The sequence below is a fragment of the Pipistrellus hanaki genome, assembly GCF_964339955.1.
Source record: "Pipistrellus hanaki genome assembly, chromosome: 20".
Lineage (NCBI taxonomy): Eukaryota > Metazoa > Chordata > Mammalia > Chiroptera > Vespertilionidae > Pipistrellus > Pipistrellus hanaki.
The window spans coordinates 10,872,722-10,892,581 of NC_140522.1; the positions used below are offsets into that span (position 1 = coordinate 10,872,722).

The following is a 19,860-nucleotide window of genomic DNA, read 5'->3' on the forward strand; positions in this document are numbered from 1 at the left end:
TTCCCACGTTTAAAATTATACAAATAGCCTGCCTTTGTTTCCAGTGGAAAGCCAGTCTTCCCAGCACCGTTTCTTGCGTGATCCATTGCCCCTGGTTAACGGGAAGTGTGGGCCACGTTTGTCCCGTGCTAAATCATCAGCGCCATCTGAGTCTGTTTCTTGACTCTCTTTGCTGTTCATCTATTTAGTTACTTCTTCCTGCACCTTTATCAGGTGTTTAATTACAGTATTGCAGTGTGTTTTGTTATCTGGTGATGGAGGTTTCTCAGAACTTTCTTTATTTCACATTCATTTTCCAAATAAAATTTAGAATTTCTCAAAAAACTCACTGCAGTTTTAAGTGTAATGACATTAAATTTGTGAATAATTTTTAGGATAATTGATAGATTTACGCAATATTGAATCTTCCCAAAATAAGAGCTACCGTTTTTTGATGATTTCTTCATGCCAACCATTGCCCTGAACCATTTCTTTATACACTGAGTGCCAGATTGTTATGATCTCTGAATGCATAATCATCTGGCCACTCGGTGTATATCCTATATAATAAAAGGCTAATATGCAAATTGTCCCCTCGACCAGGCTGGCTGGACCCCACCCATGCACAGGAGAGTGCTGCTCAGCTAGAAGCTAGGCTCCGGCTGGTGAGCGTAATGGCGGTGACAGGAGCCTCTCTAGACTCTGTGGCAGCGCTAAGGAGCAGGAGCAGCGAGCAGGCGGGCAGGAAGGAGCGAGGGGTCCTGCACTGCGAGGGGCACAGGCCTGGCTGAGGGACACCCTGTCCCTCCTTGCCCCCAGTGCATGAATTTCGTGCACCAGGCCTCTAGTGTGAAATAGATAAAACAAGATATGTGACAAAAACAAGAGTAGGTGAAGGCTAAGAAACCTGGGTCTCACTTACATAGCTTAGCCACTCATTATGTGATGTTGGGCGTATTATTTGCCTGAACATCCCTAATGTGATTTACATATTTTACATGGACTGTTCTCATTATGAAAAACAAAATAAGTGAAAGTGTGGTTTATTTTTGAATGGCATCCAAAAAAATGAGTTATTAATTTACTATATTTGCACAGATTTCTGTTTAACACCTATCAAACTGTGATTGCTTGCATTCTTAATGAGCTCCTCCACATGAGGACTGGGAATGGATCATCCCGTTTCCAGTGCCTAGCAGTCCCTGACACATGGCAGGCCTGCATACATTTTATGGAAGCAAAGTTGTCTAACTTGCTTTATAGCAAGTAAACCTTTAAAATGAGATTTATTGTCTAACCACTATGCTGTACACCTGAAACTAATTCAAATTAATGTAGAATGTAAACTATAATTGAAAAAAGAATTTTTGATTAAAAGTAAAATGAAGTGAAATTTAAACTGAAACTCACAGGTCCTTCTGGAATAGTGTTTCTCAGTTTTATCCTGGACCAACAAGAAGTCATTTTACATCACACCCATTACACACACACAGTCCTGAAACAAATGTTAGGAGACACCTTTGTGTGATGTCCTCTCATTAGTTTGATCTCATTAATTTTTATTCATTTGAAATAATGCTGGTGTGACCCACCGTAATGATTTCAGGAGCCCTGAGAGGTTCCAGGACATATCTCAAGAAAGCAGGCTCCCTGAGAACAGGACGTTCATGTTCACGTCTATTTTGCTAGTGCTTGGCACATAGTAGGTGTTCAGGAAGTATTTCTGGAGTGAGTCAAAAAATGGACAGGCTCTTTTCCATAGGGCACAATTAAGGACAGTACAAAGAAAAAGCAGGAGAGATCTGTAAAACGGTCAACACTTAAAATATACACTGAGTGGCCAGATTATTATGATCTCTGAACACATAATAAGCTGGCCACTCAGTGTATATCCTATATGATAAAAGGCTAATGTGCAAATTGTCCCCTCGACCAGGAGTTTGACCAGCAGGCAGGCCGTCCAACTGCCCATGCCCTCCCCCCCACTATAGGCCAGGCTGGCCGGACCCCACCCATGCATGAATTCATGCACTGGGCCTCTAATGCATACACACACACATATATATATACACACACACAGTGGCCAGATTATTATGCATTCAGAGATCATAATAATCTGGCAACTCAGTGTATATATATATTTATCTATATAATAGACGAAAATGCAAATTAGCCAGGATGCCGTAATGTCATGACCGAACAGCAGGGACCTGAGGCTGTATGGCACATCAGGCCACACCCCCCCACCCCAGCACCAGTCCAGGGGACCTCAGGCCGCACCCCTCATCTGGCAAGGCTTGACGGGACCTCAGGCTGCACCCCCTGCCCCAGTACTGAGCCGGGAGACCTCATGTCATGCCCCACTCCCTGCGGGGCTTGACGGAGACCTCAGGCCACACCCCCATCCCGGCACCGGGCTGGGGACCTGAAGCCTAGTGGGGCTTAATGGGGGACCTGAGACAGTGCCTCCCATCTGGCGCCGGGCTGGGGGACCTGAGGCTGTGCCCCCCTCCACCTGGCGCTGGGCTGGGGGACCAGAGGCTGCGTCCCCTGCCCAGAGGGTCTGGGTCTCCTGTGTTTTCGAAGCATGTGCAGGTGGTGGGTAGGGACTTGATTCTAGGTCCCACGGGTGCGTCCCAGGCTCTGACAGGAGGAAGGTTTTCATATACATTTTACTAATTTTCTTTAATCTCTGACACTTCTATTATAGAGAAAGGGCAAATATCAATATTAAATTATTTCCTCTAATTAATTCCCTTTTAATGTGCACGAATTTCGTGCACCAAGCCACTAGTTAAAATATATCTATATATAATTTAAAAACACACACAAAGAAATAGCCTTATAAACTCCTTGCTACATTTCAACTCTTAGTATTTGGTGGTCTAACTAGAATAATGTGATAACTAAGCATCAGGAGGAAGCACAGGTAGGTAAGCCTCAGTCTCAGACCTCGCGCAGTTTAGAGCCCAATCCAAGGGAATGGTCAAGTACAAGTAGCCTTAGAAGAAGTTTCAGGATTTTGCCAACATATTTGACACCAGTCACAGACAGACACAACTAAAGCCAAGTGCTGACAGGAGGGTTTTCTGGCATAGATGTGATAATGGGATCAAGAATTGATGACAGTACCTTGCTCATCTATTTCTCATCAACTGTGGGTTATGTATAAAATAGATTTAATCTTAAAAATATTCAAGGGATACTTGGTTTGACAGTAAAAATCTGTTCTCCGCCGAAACCGGTTTGGCTCAGTGGTAGAGCGTCGGTCTGCGGACTGAAAGGTCCCAGGTTCGATTCCGGTCAGGGGCATGTACATTGGTTGCGGTCACATCCCCGGTAAGGGGTATGCAAGAGGCGGCTGGTCGATGTTTCTCTCTCATCGACGTTTCTAGCGCTCGCGCGCTCGCTCTCTCTCTCTCTCTCTCTCTCTCTCTCTCTCTCTCTCTCTCTCTCCCTTCCTCTCTGTAAAGAATCAATAAAATATATTTTTTTAAAAAATCTGTTCTCGTTAAATAAGTTAATTCATAATCTGTGTGTCGCTTGTGGATCCTAAAAATTAGGTCTTTCTGCAAGCACAATACTTTGTTGTTGAAAATTAAATCTGGTTGATAAAGAGGAGGAAGCTTTAGCTTTATACAAAATACATTTCCTTGTATTAGCAGGTAAGTATGTAGTTGTGTGTACTCACACTGACGAGTTCAGGACTGTGCTTAGGAGCTGTTAAGACTTACAGTCCTAAATTAAGCCAGCCTTAGACTAACCTTAACATTTTTTATCAAAACGGACTTGAGCAGGAGAGGAAGCGGGCTGAATAGCTGTGCTGGAACAGATGGAAATAGGACTTGTCCCCATGAACTGGGAGGCATGGCTCCCCTGGCTTTAGTGCATGTGTTCATGTCTGGTTACATCATCTTGAAAAGAAATAAAAAAAGGCTTTACAGAACATTTACAAAACTTGAAACACTATTAACCAAAAGCCCACTGGCAAACTTTTGTAATCAGGGAAGATTACTTTCGAAGATTGAAAGTAATCAACAATTTAATAGCATTGTAATGAAAATGTTTTTGTTATACAATTTTTTTCTAAGATCAAGAAAGTGAGCCGTGCTTATTTTAGATCATCTCTAGTAATGAAAAGATTGAATATTTTCTTAGAAATAATAATAGGGGTGGGGATTGGTAAGGTATGTACACATATAATATCTTAATAAAAAAAATAATGGAATAGATCTAATTCTTATTTTAAGGCAAGTTAACAGATAGCCCTGGGTGTTCGTGATTTTGTCTAAAAGACACTAGGATATCTCAGTTCATTCAGTGAGGATTTTTTGACTCCACTTTATGACTAGCCAGATGATCAGGCACCGTAGGCAGCATTTTAATGTGGTTTTCTGTTAAATGGCAGTTGCTATAGGATTATCTGGGACTCAGCCCAAACGGTGCCACAGGACCTGACAGGGTTGCTCAGCCGTGTGAACATGAACTCCAAGGACAGTTTTATAGGAGACAGCGCTATCGTAATTACCCCACAGTCTCCCGCGTCACCGTTATTTTGGATTTGTAACTCAGTAATCAAACGCCTTCTCTATTCCCTAAGCACCTTTTTATGGCAATTAAGTAAAACACTTGCTCTGACCCACAGGAACACGGGCTCTGGCTTTTCAGAGGAAACGGCCGTGCTTTATGCTCTCCGATCATTCCAAGTGCCTCTTCAGGAAGGAAGGCCCAGGCCCGAGTGGTTAGCTAAGTGTTTTAAGTTCCAGACTAGGGAGATGGCATTTATCGTTTTGTTGCTTGCAAACAGAAGCATAAAATTTTATTAAATCGATAAGGCAAATCATTGACCAAAATGAAGTTTAATGAAAGTTCTCTGTCAGAAGATTAACTTAACATTTTAATAGTATGTGACTATAATATAGCACAGTCAGCTCTCTTCTATAAACTGTGCTTTAAAATAATAGAAATATTTAGGCCTCTTTTTTTCTGTATTGAGGCAAAATTGGTCTCAAAAGTAAACGTACTTACATATTTATTGCCATTCCACATATTTTCAGATGATAATTTTTCTGGTTTGTTTTTTCCTGTCTTTTGTTACATTAATACTTTAGAATGCTTTGGCATATGAGCCTAACCAGTGGTCACGGACAACAGGGGGTGAGGGCATACATGGGGAGGGGTTTGGGGTAGGAAGGGGGGAATGAGGACAATTATGTGATACCATAACCAATAAAAAAAAATGCTTTAAACCAGCAGTCGCCCACCTTGCGGGCCTCCCGGACCACAGACCACCGGTTGGCGGCTGCTGCTCTAAACCAGGGACCCTGGCTGGCACAGAGGCGGTCGTGTGCTGGTGTTCTTCCATGCCATCTTCTGCAGAGCGGCCATCTCCATAGTCTTAGAAGTGCAAGGCGAGAGGGGCCGAGCACCCACGTGGAGATGTGGCTCTCCAGCCTCTGCTCTTGCCCCTCATGAAGGTAGAAGCATTTATGGAACCACTGCCTTCTTACAGACTTCCACTCAGGTCTGGACTTCCCAGGAGGCATCATTGCAGTAGGAGCCCTAGAGTCAAGTGAACTCTGCCATTGTTTGCTCTTCACTGTAGGGAGGTGCTGCTCCGGGCTATTTGATCTCCTCCCAAAGGTTCTTGAACATTCTGAGAATTCACAGAGCCAGAACTGGTCTGCCAGGACAGGAATGTTAGGACAGGATCATATTGTCAATAGCCATGTGTTTGCTGCTGCTGGCACTCAGTGGTCACTGTGCTGTGGGTCACGCACTGTGTAAGTAATGGATGCATCTCTCGTTTGTGTAACCCGCACAGTAGCCCTCTGAGTAGTACTGTTTATCTCGTTTTATAAACACTGGGAGGGTCCGTCTCTCTCCCAGGTCACCCAGTACATAATGAAGTCAGAATTCCAACCAACGCCTTCTGTTTCCAGAAACTGAATTGGAATCCAACTTTTGAGATAGATTGGGTATCTTTAAAATTATCAAATGTTTATGAAAATATAAGGCAAAGAAAGACACACCACCCAGCTTCTTTTCCACTATCGTTCAAATGCTTCACCTTGTGTTAGTTGCAATGCTTGGCTCAGCCTTTTCTTATCCAAGCAGTAATCTCTGCAGTAAATGCCGATATAATAGAAGCAGCTTCGTCCTTCGATCCCAGCTGGAATGATACAGGTTTCCCATTTGCCTAAGGGAAAATTGCCTCGATCTGGGGTCGGCAAACTGTGGCTCAAGAGCCACATGTTAAAGCAAGTTTGAGAAGCTCTGTTGAGCTTTGTACAGAGATTTTATCTCCAGAGATGCTTTGGCCCCTTGAGTGTGGCTCTTCCACAAAATACCACGGCCTGGGCGAGTCTATTTTGAAGAAGTGGCGTTAGAAGAAGTTTAAGTTTAAAAAACTTGGCTCTCAAAAGAAATTTCAATCGTTGTCTTGTTGGTATTTGGCTCTGTGGACTGATGAGTTTGCCCACCGCTGGCTAGATTTAAGCTGACCTAATGTGTCCTGGGACAGATGGTTTAAGTGGGTGGTTGGCGTGGAGATGCTGTGGTAACTGCTGTTGCTTCATGGTTTGAGAGTTGCTATTTTGTGGTAGCAACTGGCTGGTTTACTGTTTTCCTTTAGTATGTTACGGGTTTAAGAACTATAAACTAACTCAAGTGAAAACATGTGATTTCTCATGGGTCCCTGTCCGCAATGAGTAACCGTAAATATACCGCCTCCTCCAGGGGGCCCGCCTGCTGCTGTGTCGCTCCGCCTGCCCCAGCAGGCCTGTGCCATCCCCTGGGAGGAAGGCTGCCCCAGTGTCCTACATCCTCATCTTGGCCTCTGCAGCTCCTGGAGTCCTGAGCTCCGTCCCTAAACTGTCTCCCCAACTCTCCGTGCACTCTACACTTGGTCCAAATCTAGGCATAAAAGTGCTCCTTTCCCGGGTCAGATACAAAGCTAAGCTTACGGTTCAACTTGCCCCAGATTTTGCATTTCCCCCAGTCATGGAATTGTAAACTTTTGGCATCTGCTACTATTTAGACAACAAAATCAACGAAGATGTACCCAACAAAAGTGAACAGAGAGAGATCTTGCTGACATCCAGGCGTATCTAATTGAGCAGCTTGTTTTGTTTGTTTTTCCTGCCTGTGATTTCATGTTGCATATTTATGATATGTTTCTGTTAGAAACTATCAGTGTTTCACGGTGTTCTACCAGAGCATGCATTTTCATAGAGCAAGTTTGAGAAGCTCTGTTGAGCTTTGTACAGAGATTTTATCTCCAGAGATGCTATGTGCCAGGTTTTGACAGCATAAAGTAATTTTTTAAAGTAACGACGGGGGATGGAAACCAATATAAAGAAGCATTGAGAAACTCTATTAATTTCTAAAATCTTAAACTATGAGAGGGTAATAATTACTTCTGCATGAATAGCAACAGCAAATCATTCTGTAAAAGGCTTAGTCCTTGTATACCGTTTGGTTTTTTACAGTAATCTCATTAAATCCCCACTTAAAATAAGTATCCTCCAGTTGTCTGCAGAGCCAGGCAGGGCTCTGAGGCAGAAGCACTGGATAAGACAAGCTGACCTTGAATTAAACACCAGTCTTGCAGGCAGTGTGCCCAGGTTTTAAAGATTGAGCCTTCCAGGTGTGCTTGCTAATTGTGGAGCGAGGGAGCCCTCAAGGGAGCAGAAGCGTTTGGAGGGCATCTCTCCGACCAGCTCTCCTGAAGGCTTTACCCCTTTTCTTCCGAATCCATTCAGAAAACAAGTCACAAGAAGAAAAACATCCAAATTCTAAAAATGTTGCCAGTGATGTGCTGCTGCTCATGTGAGAAGAGGTGGCTGACCAGAATACATATATTGATATTACGAGTTGTGTTTTTTCTATTCTCCTGTTGTTTTTAGCCTGTTTTCCACAGGTTTTTTAAAGCCGCTGGCTGGAATTAAAAATGTAGTGTTTAGTCCTGTCAGTGTTGCTCAGTGGTTAAGCATTGACCTAATGAACCAGGAGGTCATGGGTTCAATTCCCTGTCGGGCCACATGCCTGGGTTTTGGGCTCCATCCCCAGTGGGGGCCATGCAGCCTATTGGTGTTTCTCTCTTCCCCTTTCCCTTTCTCTCTGAAATCAATAAAAAATATATATTTTTTAAAAAGAATGTAATTTGAGAAGTAAATTAAAGGTTTCTAATTGGGGATTAGAGTTCAAGAACTAATGGGACCATTATTTTTTATTAGAAAAAAAACACTTTCTTTAAAGACTCTTTAGTGTCCTTTGAAGCATAAAATTTTTTAATTTTTTCTTGTTTATTTTTTATTTTATGCTTGTGTTCTTTTTTTCTTTTTTAAATATGTTTGTAATTGATTTCAGAGAGAGGAAGGTGAGAGGCAGAGAGGCATAGAAGCATCAATGATGAGAGAGAATCATCGGCTGTCTCCACACTCTGCTACTGGGGATGGAGCCCACAGCCCTGGCATGTGCCCTGGCCCGGAATCAAACTGTGACCTCCCGGTTCACAGACTGACACTCAGCCACTGAGCCACACCAGCGGGGCTTGGTGCTTATGCTTTTGGTGTCAAAATTAAGAAACCATTGCCTAATATAAGATCATGAAGATATATTTTTGCTACTAAGAGTTTTATAGTTTTAGATCTAACATGCAGGCCTTTGATCCATTCTGAGTTAACTTTTATATGGTGTGCAGTAGAGTCCCAGTTCATTCATTTTTATGGACATCCTGTTCCCAATTCCTTTTCGGGGAGGGGGTGGGCCTGGAGCTTTTGGTTGGTTGGTGTTTATTGTTTTATTTGTTGATTGATTAAGGTATTGCATATGTGTCCTTTTCCTCCCATTACCTCCCTCACCCCCTCACTCATGCCCTCACCCCCCTGTTGTCTGTGTCCACTGGTTAGGCTTATCTGCATGCACACAAGTCCTTTGGTTGATCTCTCCCCCTTACCCCCACTCTCCCCTACCTTCCCTCTGAGGTTTGACGGTCTGATCAATGTTTCTCTGTCTCTGGATCTGTTCAGTTTATGTTATTCCAGTTCCATTTCTTAAAGAGTATTTCTTTCCTCCACTGAATTGTCTTGGCACCCTTGTTAAAGATCAATTGACCATAAATAAAGGTTTATTTCTGAACTGAATGCTATTCTTTTCATCTGAATGTCCGTCTTTGTGCCAATCACATAGTCTTGGTTACTGTAGCTCTGTACTAATTTTTGAAACTAGGAAGTGTGACTCTTCCAATTCTTTCAAGATTTTTTGGCAATCATGGGTCTCTTGAATTTCTAGCATTGACCTGTCAATTTCTGCAAAAGGGGCAGCTGGGATTTTGATGAAGATTGTAGTGACACTGCAGATTAATTGGGGAGTATTGCCATCCTAACAATATTCTTATTTAGGTCCTTACTTTCTTTCAATGGTGTTTTAGTTTTCAGATACAAAGTTATGTAGTCCTATGGGTTTTTCATTGGTGCTCTTTATCAGTTTTGGAAATTTCCTTATATTCCTAGTTTGTCGAGTCTATTTATCATAAAAAAAAAAAAAGCTGTATTTTGTCCAATGCTTTTTAACATCTGAGAAGTTTTGTCCTTTATTCTATTGATATGGTATATTAATTAGTTGATTTTTCAGATTTTAAACCCACTTTTCATTCCTATAATAAATCCCACTGTTCATGGTGTATAATCCTTTTAATATGTTTCTTTGCTTAGTTTGCTAGTTATTTTGAATCCACATTCATAAGAGATATTGATCTGTAGTTTTCTTGTGGTCTTTGTTTTTGATGTCAAGTTAATTCTGGCCTCAGAATGAGTTGGGAAGTGTTCACTTCTGTCTTCTAGGATAGTTTGTGAATAATTGATATTGGTTTTGTATTAAATATTTGGTAGAATTCTCCAAATTCTTCTCATCATAGCCTTTTTTCTTTGTGGGTAGTTTTTAAATTACTAGTTCATTCTCCTTTCTCTCATTCTTATTCACTATAAGTCTACAAGAGGCCCAGTGCATAAAGTTCATGCACTGGTGGCGTCCTTAGGCCTGGCTGACAGTCAGGGCCAATCGGGTGCCCTGCCTCCCTGCGTCCTCCTTCCCGTGCCACCTGCACATTGCCACTGCGTGGTTCTCCACCCCCTCCTTCCCTCACCACCGCATCCACCACCACCGTCCCCCGTTCCCCATCCAAGCCCTGGGTCCAGCCCCGATTGGGCAATTGGGATCTGCCAGCAGGGGGGGGGAGGGGGGGTGGCACGCGCGGACACCAGAGGTTGGCCAGCAGGCCCCCATCAGGCGATCAGGGCCTGCAGAAGCTGGGGGCAGCTCCTGCATTGAGCGTCTGCCCCCTGGTGGTCAGTGTACATCATAGCGACCAGTCATTCTGTTGTAATGGTTGCTTAAGCTTTTATATATATAGATTCAGATTTTTAAATTTCTTCTTGAGTTAGTTTTGGTAATTTGTGTCTTTTGATGAATTTCTCCATTTCATCTCAGTTATCTAATTTGTTGGTATACAGTTGTTGATAGTGTTACTTGAAATTCTTATTTCTGTAAGTAGAGCTATCTATTCATAGGTTTCTAATTAGTAAATAGTTACTTAATCTCTCAAAGAACTTAACCCTTAAATTTGGGGGTATTTCTGGAGATAAGAACACAAAGAAACATAAAAGCAGGAAGTTACTGAGTCCCTTATTGTTGTGAACAGTCGGTAAGCACCACCACATCAGCTCCTGCCTGGCACACAGTGTGGAGACAGAGCCGTGGGAAAGCGTTAGGAGTGGATGGCCTTCTGCTGCTCAGTACTGACAGAGAACAGTTATTGCCCTGCAACTTGTGGCTTCCTATAACCTCGGACAAAAACACTTGACCTAATTGTAACTTTCCGCTTGAGAGCAGAGATAACACTACCACATGCACAACTATCAGGTATTCATTTTTCATTGTAGTGTCTCCGCAGTTCTTTAGGAACCTTATAGAGGTCAGACCTCAGTATACTGAACTCCACAGGCTGACCACGTTTTCGGAAGGTACATTTTCTCCTTGTTTTTAAGTTTCTCATTTTTACAGATTTCCCAATTCATAAAATGTTTTACTTTTTTTAATGTAAAGTCTTGAGTGCAGGGAAGTTTCAAACGGAAATAGTATAGACCTACCCTGGCAGCATGCAGGAGCCCTAGCATGCAGTCCCTGGGCCTGTTATTGGTGAGAAGGCAGAGGATAGAGATTCTGAGTTGGGATCCCACTCAGACAAATGCATTCCCATCCCAGCCCTGTGTTACCCTTTGGCCCAAAGTCACTGTATGCAATTTTCCTTTTTCGTGAAAACCTTTCTATCTCTCAATAAAACCGTTAGATTCCCATTATAGACATTTATTATAAAAGCACTTTGGGAAGGCTATTTACTGCCCAACTAAAAGACAAATTGTTAAAATTAAGTGATATGAAACATTAAATGGAAATAAATGTTCAATTTACTAAGAGTTTAAAACATTGTTAGACAGTGTTTTATTGTAGATGTTCTAGGCAAACCATTAGTATATGTGTTTTTTGGAAAATATTCTGCATTTTGAAAGAGAAGCTCATGTGTACAAAGAGAAAGGTCACTAAAATAGAGCTGTCAGCAACCAGGGGGGAAAAAAGCCTGCCTGTGCTTCCCGTGTATGGAAGCCAGCAGTGTGCAGGCCGAGTTATTGGCTGCAAACGCTGAGCACGATGGGATTTCTCACGTGGAAAAGGCAGGGAAGTCAGGAGTGCCGCCAAGGAAACTGCTCCCTGGAAAAGCCTGGCAGCGTGTTTATGGGGTCTGGCAGGTCACCTTCTATTTCTGCTCTGAGAGGAGAGAGGAGGAGGGTAGCAGGAAACTTGGAAAGTCATCTCTTCGGTTGGAGGGAGGCAAGCACTAGGTCACTGGTCGGCAAACTGCAGCTCGTGAGCCACACGCAGTCGGAAGCTGCGGTTTGCCGCTCTGTTGACGGAGTTTGCCGACCACTGGACTAGATCATTCTCTTTAGTTCCCCCTAACATTTATTCTGAAAATGTATAAACCTTCAAAAAGAAGTTGTAAGGCCTGGCCTGCGTGGCTCAGTGGTTGAGTGTTGACCTGTGAACGGTTCGATTCCCTGTCAGGGCACTTGCCCTTGTTGCAGGCTCAGTCCACAGTGTGGGGTGTGCAAGAGGTATCGGTCAGTCATTCTCTGTCATCATTGGTGCTTACTCTCTTTTCCTCTCTGAAATCAACAAAAATATATATTGGTTAAAAAGCTGTAAGAATAATACAGTCTGTATACTTTTACCTAGAGTCACCTATTAGCTTCTCTACCCTCTCCTTCACCACGCACTCACACGGAAAGTAAGGGGGAATGCCAGGGTGGTGTGGCTCAGTTGGTTGGACATCGTCCCATGCACCAAAAGTTGGTGGTTTGATTCCCAGTCAGGGCACATGCCTGGGTTGCAGGTTCAGTCCCCGGTAGGGGGCGTGCAGGAGGCAGCTAAGCTATGTTTCACTATCACATCAATATTTCTCTCCCTTCCTTCCTCTCTAAAAATCAATTTAAAATATATTTTTTAAAGAATATAGAAGCATTATAGCATTTCATCTGTAAATATTGCAGCATATATTTTCTAAGAAGACAGTCTTACCTTAACCACGTTATTATAACATCCAAGAAATTTTCAGTTGGTATAATATCATGTAACGTACAGTCCCTATTAATGTCTCTCCCCCCTCCCCACCCCCCCATTCCCCCAGTTGTCTTAATAATGTCCTTTCGGCCTTTTTTTTTTTTTTTTTTTTTTTTTTTAAATCTAAGCTCTAATCAAATTCCTTCATTGTATTCAGTTGTCGAATCTTTTTAATCTTCCTTTGAAGAATACCCACCCTTTTTTTTTTTTTTTTTTTTTTTTTTTACATTATTTTTAAAAGACCAGGCCGCGTGTCTTATTGAATATCTCGCACTCAGCTGATTATTCCTTATGGTTATTTTCTGTTTAACATAGTTGACAAGAAAACTGTCAGGAAATGTTATGGCCTTTCTGTTTCATCATATCAGGAGGTACATAACACCAGTGTGTCCACCTGTTGACAATACTCAGTTTAATCACTTAGGTAAGATGATTCCGTGATTTTCCATTGCAAAGGTACCTCTTTCCTTACAGCTTAGGGGGATGGAGGGTTGGTACTTGGAGACTATGTGACCATTGCTTCTCACCAGCCTTCTCCCAGGGTGTTAGCATCCATGAACCTTGTGTCAGCAGGGGCTGCCAATGGTGCTTCCCTGATTCTGCCTTCACATCCACTCTGATTAGCTGGCTTTCTTCTGTCAGAAGAGCTATTCCTTCTTTTTTGTGTCACTGTGGGCTCAGATTCTTATTCAGTCTCTCATAGTCCACTGTTGTCATTTCCTGAGAGCTGCTTCTCCTTTTTATGGCAGCATCGTATCCACATGTTGTGTGAATATAGCACAGTTTATCCAGCCAGGACCCCGAGAATCACACGTCAGTTGTTACCAGTATTTTTCTCACACAAGTAATGCTGCTGCTTGTGATGTTTGTATAATGAGCCTATTCCCTTAACGATAGTATAAGGATTCAAATAAAGAGAAGCAGTCTGGAAATATGGAATTAAAAGTGAAAGAATCCCTTTATATTTCTCCCTCCCACCCGAGTACCTGCTCTCCTCTCCCAAACTGTTAACACTTCGTTCTGCTTCAAACGTTATTTTGTTGTAGTTGATGGAGGTTTTGCTTTATTTTTCCATGTTTAGTATGTAAAAAAACATACACTGTGTTTATTTTATGGAAATATGATCATGCTATAATATGAATAGGGTTTCCACTTGGTGTCTTAGCTACCGTCTCATGTCTAGAAGTATTGAGTTACTTCATTCTTCGTAGTAGCTGTAGACAGTGATAGTTCATAATGCAGACTCACCATCATTTATTTAGTCGTTCTCCTACTGATATTTAAATTATTCCTACTTTTTCAGAATTATAGACAACACAGTTAATAAGCTGCAGTGTATCTTTGTATGTATATGCCCAGTATTTCTATAGAAAAGATCCCACAAAGTAGCCTGGTAGTTAACTACCACTGAGTCACTCTTCACATTCTTCATTACCAAGTATTAGCAGCATAATTTGTATTTGCAAATCTGGTAGATTAAAAAAAGAATGGTAGCTATTGTGAACCTGGGGCCCTTCAGTTTGCAGGCTGACGGCTAGGGCAGTACCGTACTCTTTTAATGAATATTGTGATACCAGATGAGAAAGTCCCTTGTTCTTTTTCAAATATTTTTCCTCTAGGTATATTCGAGGGCGGGAGAGAGAATCAGCTTTATCCGTTTACGTTTTCCCAGCCATGTATGGACTGTGCCTCTTCCCAGGTCTGGGAGGAAACTTACCAGGCATTCGGAGCCAAGGTTGAAACTTAAATAAACCTAGAAAAACTAAAGATCATTTGATCTTCTGACCTGGGAGAAATCTGATAGGGTTTGTAACACTGTTAAATATTATCCAACATTTAATGAGCTTTTGCTCATTCCCTTCTTCCAGGTATAGCTCTCTGCAGTTTACCTTTTTAACCCCTCGGACAGTCATCCCCATAATTTCCTATCTACGTATGTACATATGTAATTTCACTACCTATGTACAAAATATCCCTGTCTTCAGGGAGCTTGCCAGGGAATGAAAAGGAAAGCTTAGTGAGAAGAAACATAGATATGAAAGCAGATATCGGGTGAATTTTTAAGTCACTAACAGAACTTACATATCATTTTTTCCCCTATCCTGGCCAGGTTTCGATTTTGTGCTCTCAATGTGCTGGTAGGAAAGTGAGACATTCCTTTTGGCCCAGGAGGGAATCTGGAAGGGAAAATACCGAGAAACGGGATCAGTGTGGGGATCGTGGCTTCCTGTATGTAATGTGGAGCCGAGACCTCAGGAGCAGACGTTCTGAATCTTTCCTTTTCTCCTAGTACTGGATGAACGAGTACACCTCCTCCATCGGGATTGGAGTTTTCCATTCAGGAATTGAAGTGTATGGCAGAGGTAAGTGTACACACGGTCTCAGTACACTTTCTGGAGGTTTTTTCTTTAAAGGAGTTGCAAAATCCTAACTATAGTGCTTCCTTTCCATTTTTTAACTGCTTCCATAACTTTCTATTGCAGAAAAGTAGATCACTTTCCATATTTACTTATACCATATTTTGAGGAAATCTCTAAAGTTGAATGTATTGGGGGAAGTACATGAGTGTACATTCATTTAGTTATCTTTTATTCTAAACTAGAGGCCCAGTGCACAAATTGGTGCACAGGTGGGGTCCCTGTGGCTGATGATCGAGGCCAATGGGGGGGGCCTAGCCAGCAGGGGAGGAACCACAGGAGGTTGGCTGGCCCCGGGGGTGGGACTGTGGCAGGTTACAGGCTGTGGGAGGTAGGCTGTGGGAGCACACTGACCACCAGGGGGCAGCTCCTGCATTGAGCATTTGCCCCTGGTGGTCAGTGCACATCATAGCAACCGGTCAACCGGTTTTTCAGTCGTTTGGTTACTTAGGCTTTTATATATGTAGATACCGTATTTTCCGGCGTATAAGACGACCCCCTAATTTTACCGTTAAAACATAGGTTTAGGCCTATATTTGCTGTATAGGACTACCCCCCACTTCCGAGGCAACACCAGTTCTTTTTTTAATAGACCGCCTCTCTGACTCTGGCCAATCTGAGCAGGCTTTTTACTAGAACACAGTATACATGTTCTGTACCCGAAGCTACACTGTGTTCTAGTAAAAAGCCTGCTCAGATTGGCCAGAGTCAGAGAGGCGGTCTATTAAAAAAAGAACTGGTGTTGCCTCGGAAGTGGGGGGTAGTCCTATACAGCGAATATAGGCCTAAACCTATGTTTTAACTGTAAAATTAGGGGGTCGTCTTATATGCCAGGTCGTCTTATACGCCGGAAAATACAGTAGTATGTCTTAAATATTTTTCTTTTGAGATTGTTATACCACAACAATCATTTTGGTTGGAGAAGGGTTGATTCTAGCGAGTGCCACACTTGAAATACCAGTTTCTGGAGGGAATTTCAGTGATTTGTGTTTGTAGATCTACCAGTGTGAGGCTGTAAAGTTTTAAAATGTCACTGAGCAAGCTCTGCCCTTGATTACACCCGGCTTTCTGCTGGGGAGCGATGGTCTTGGCCACTCATTAGCTCAGCTCTTTTTATTCTTTATTACCCTCATCCTGGCGAGCACATGGGGCCACTCTCATTAGCAGCGCTGCTCTCAGCAGCTTGTCTTTGTTCTCAGGCCCACTCTCGGTGAAGATAATTTACTCGTGAGCGAGTTGTGAGCAGTAACAGTGTGCGTCAGACCACACTGCAGCCTCATCAGGGCTGTAATAACACATTAGTTTGAGTCATAAACTCGCCCTGAGCAGAAACGCCTTGCATTGCCTCAGCGAGGCAGGCTTTGTGACTCTTTCAATGTGTTCCTGCGTTGACTCAAAAAGGCCACCGACACGCCAGCCGCGCTGCCAGGAAGAAAAGGCTCGTGGACGTACATGTGTCAGCACGGTGCGCGGGCTGTCCCTCTCTCACCGCACGGCCACCGCGTGCCGGGGGGCAGCTGTGCAGTGTGGGCCGCACGGTCACTGTGAAGCTCCATGGTGCCAGAGGCTGCATCTGCCTCCCGGCTGGGGTATTGCTGGGGGCATTGTGGTGTGGGTTTGCTCCGTGGTGTGACTTGGCTTTTGCCCAGTTGTGTGTATGTCCTTTCCCTCTGGGTTGGATGGTGTGTGTGTTTTAACCACACGCCTGTGCTCCAGGGGGTACATAAGAGCCACTTTCCCGCTGGAGTCACCAAACTGCTGAGAGCCATGCTGTGAATCAGCCACAAGCCCAGGAGGAAGCCACGTGTTCTCTGCACCAGGCCACGCCTCCCGTCTGCCTGAGCACGGCTCCCTTCCACAGAATGATGGGGCGACAGTTAGAAACATGGCTGGAAGCATCCACATAAGCTTAGCAAAGCCAGGGCACAATGCAGGGTGGGGCAAAAGTATGGAAACAATACAGTCACTGATAATCAATACACACAACGTAAACCTCCTTTTGTTCCACTCTGTATTCCTGAAAGTGAACGGTCACTCCTTACATAGGAGAGTCAATGGCTGTGACTCATCTTACTGCTATTAAGTTAAAAATCCAAATACATTCTTCCCATGGCCAACCTGATGACCACAGTGTTTTATAGCATCTGTCATTAAAAACGTCTTAATGTATATTTCAGTACTGAGTGTGAAATACCAGTTGGTTATCTACGTCCTTGCTTTTTTTTCTGAAAGATCTGAATCAAAGGTAAACTCCGTGTCTGCCAGTTCTTTCCCACGCTTTGCTAGAAGATCTTTTCAGGTTACCTTTAATAAATGATAAGTGATGGGATACATTTAAACAGGTGTTTAGAATTCTGACAATAAGTCACTAAGGTTGCCCACTTGAATACCGAAGAATCTCGTAGCAGAGCTGCAGACAGGACCTTCGGCTCCCTCCCTATCGGAAACCGTGCTCCCTGCTCATCTGGAGGAGCGGGCGGCGCTGTCAGGCAGGCTGTGTGTGTGAGGCTGTGTTAGTAACGCGCAGTTTATTTTCTCTCGAATGGGGGAATGGAATTCAGTTTTCCAGGTTTGCTAATATTTCAGAGATAAACCAGGAGTCTTTGGCCAGGAATCATGGAAACTCATTGTTTTTTATTTTTTATTGATTTCGGAGAGGAAGAGAGAGGGGGGAGAGAGAGAAACATCAGTGATGAGAGAGAATCTTGGATCGGCTGCCTCCTGCACGCCCCACACTTGGGATGGAGCCTGCAACCGAGCATGTGCCCTGATGGGTAATCAAACTGAGACCTCCTGGTTCATAGGACAATGCTCAACCACGGAGCCACAGTGACTGGGCCAAAACTCGTTGTTCTTAGGCAGATTTTTTAGCAAAGTACACTTTTGACTTTTGATCGCCTTGTGAGAATGAACTGACCCCTCATTGGTGCGGCAGGCTCCATCGGCAGAGAGGCTGTGTGTACGTCGGGGTGTTAGTCACTCTCCTCTTACAATTAAAGTAATTCTGTGACTGTCTTCCATTATTAGAGTGTCAGGCCTTTTGCACCAGCTGTCCTGTACAAGTAACAGCTAAATGAGATGTTTGTGGAAGCAGTGGTAAACCGAAAAACATTTAGGTGGTGTTATCATTTATTAAAGCTAACTCAGCATTCTGCTTATGGTTTGTGTGATTAATACTAAAAATCATGAGTTTTCTCTTTTCAGAATTTGCTTACGGTGGCCATCCTTACCCCTTTTCTGGAATATTTGAAATTTCCCCCGGAAAAGCTTCTGAACTAGGAGAGACATTTAAATTTAAGTAAGTGGGAGGACATTTTTTTCCACTCTTTTAGTGCCAGCACTGTTTCTGGCATACAGGACTCCTCTGCATGGAGGTGGCATTAGCTCACCGTTGCTTTAGTTGCTGGCATTTCGTGTTCACGTCTCCGCAGCTGGGGAAAGAGGGGGCGGCCTCGTCCGTGCTGCACTCAGACCCGGGGGAGCTGCTCCGCGGACTTGAAGCCGCTCCGACGGGTCTGACGCCAGCTCTGCTTTAGCAAAGGTTCATATCTGAGCCAGCCAAGAAGTGCTTACCCGAGTGTGTCTGCAGAAATTTAGAGAAAGCTGGCAATTGTAAAGCCATGTTACTAGCCTTAAAGACATTGAAGTCTTTAAGGTCCCTGAAAATGGCTGTGAAAAGAAGAAAATGGATAGATAGGTTCATATCTAAACATTGCTTCCCCTCATCTCCTGTTTGGGGGGAGATGGAGGACAGTTTTATTCCAATCTGCCTGACAGCATCAGCAGTCTCTTCACTGTCCCGAGGACAGGGACTGTTTATAAATTTCCGGTAACTGACTAGCCGGGAAGCCATTGCTCAGGGGAGAACCCAGAGTGTAGGGCCTGGGTGGCTCTGGAGCCCCGAGAGTGAGCAGCGCCCGAAACAAGGCTGAGCACCGGCTTCCGTCACTTCCTGAAGGTTTGGTTAAAGTGATGCTTAGAATCTTGAAGATGCTTCAGAGAGCTTCAGGCACATGATAGTTAACTTGCCAAAATAGGGGAAACAGTGAAATGAGGTTGTACCACTGAAGTGCCGCAGAGGGCTGCCCAGCTGGCCCGGCCCGTGTTCGTGGCCCCGCCTGTGGCCGATGGAAACTGTCCCCCAGGAACACTGCCCAGAGCCGTCCCGAGTCCACTCCGGAGGCCCCCTCAGTGCGGGTTTGAATGTTCTTGGCTCCCGTGGATGCCCTGCTGCTCTGCCTGAAATCCTCCATGGGACTGGATGGTGACGGTTACGTGTCCAGGGTGGCAGCTGGGTGCGGGCAGGGGCAGTTAGGCACGGGGCGGCTTCTCTGATACGCAGTGTGACGACTCACACCCAGTTGTAAATCAACGGTGATGCTGCATTTCTACTGTCGGGACGAATAAAGGCACTGACGTTGCATTGGACTTGTTCAGACGTCATGTGTTTAAGAGTTTATTGCAGAAAAGTAGAAACTAAAATAATTGACATTTTTAAAGTCTCATTTATCTTTAATCACCACGGTATTCCTGGCAGTATCGAATCTTTAAACATGCTTTCTGTAAAGACCTAAAGCTCACACAGCTGTGTTTTTCTCTTTTCTTTAAGAGAATCTGTTGTTTTAGGGAGCACGGACTTCCTAGAAGATGAGATAGAAAAGATTGTGGAGGAACTGGGGAAAGAGTACAAAGGCAATGCCTACCACTTAATGCACAAGAACTGCAACCACTTCTCCTCGGCTTTATCGGAGGTGAGTTCAGAGCGCTGCCCAGTGCACTGTCTGTC

General features: G+C 43.7%; 1 protein-coding gene across 1 annotated transcript in view; it reads left to right on the forward strand.

Moving 5' to 3' along the window:
* The window catches only part of DESI2 (desumoylating isopeptidase 2), a 32,719-nt gene that overhangs the window by 10,240 nt on the left and 2,619 nt on the right, over nucleotides 1-19,860 (forward strand). Inside the window, exons 2-4 of the mRNA XM_084868967.1 lie at nucleotides 14,948-15,020; nucleotides 18,279-18,372; nucleotides 19,684-19,825. Coding sequence (XP_084725093.1) covers nucleotides 14,948-15,020; nucleotides 18,279-18,372; nucleotides 19,684-19,825 — 309 coding nt within the window. The remainder of the gene's footprint in view (nucleotides 1-14,947; nucleotides 15,021-18,278; nucleotides 18,373-19,683; nucleotides 19,826-19,860) is intronic.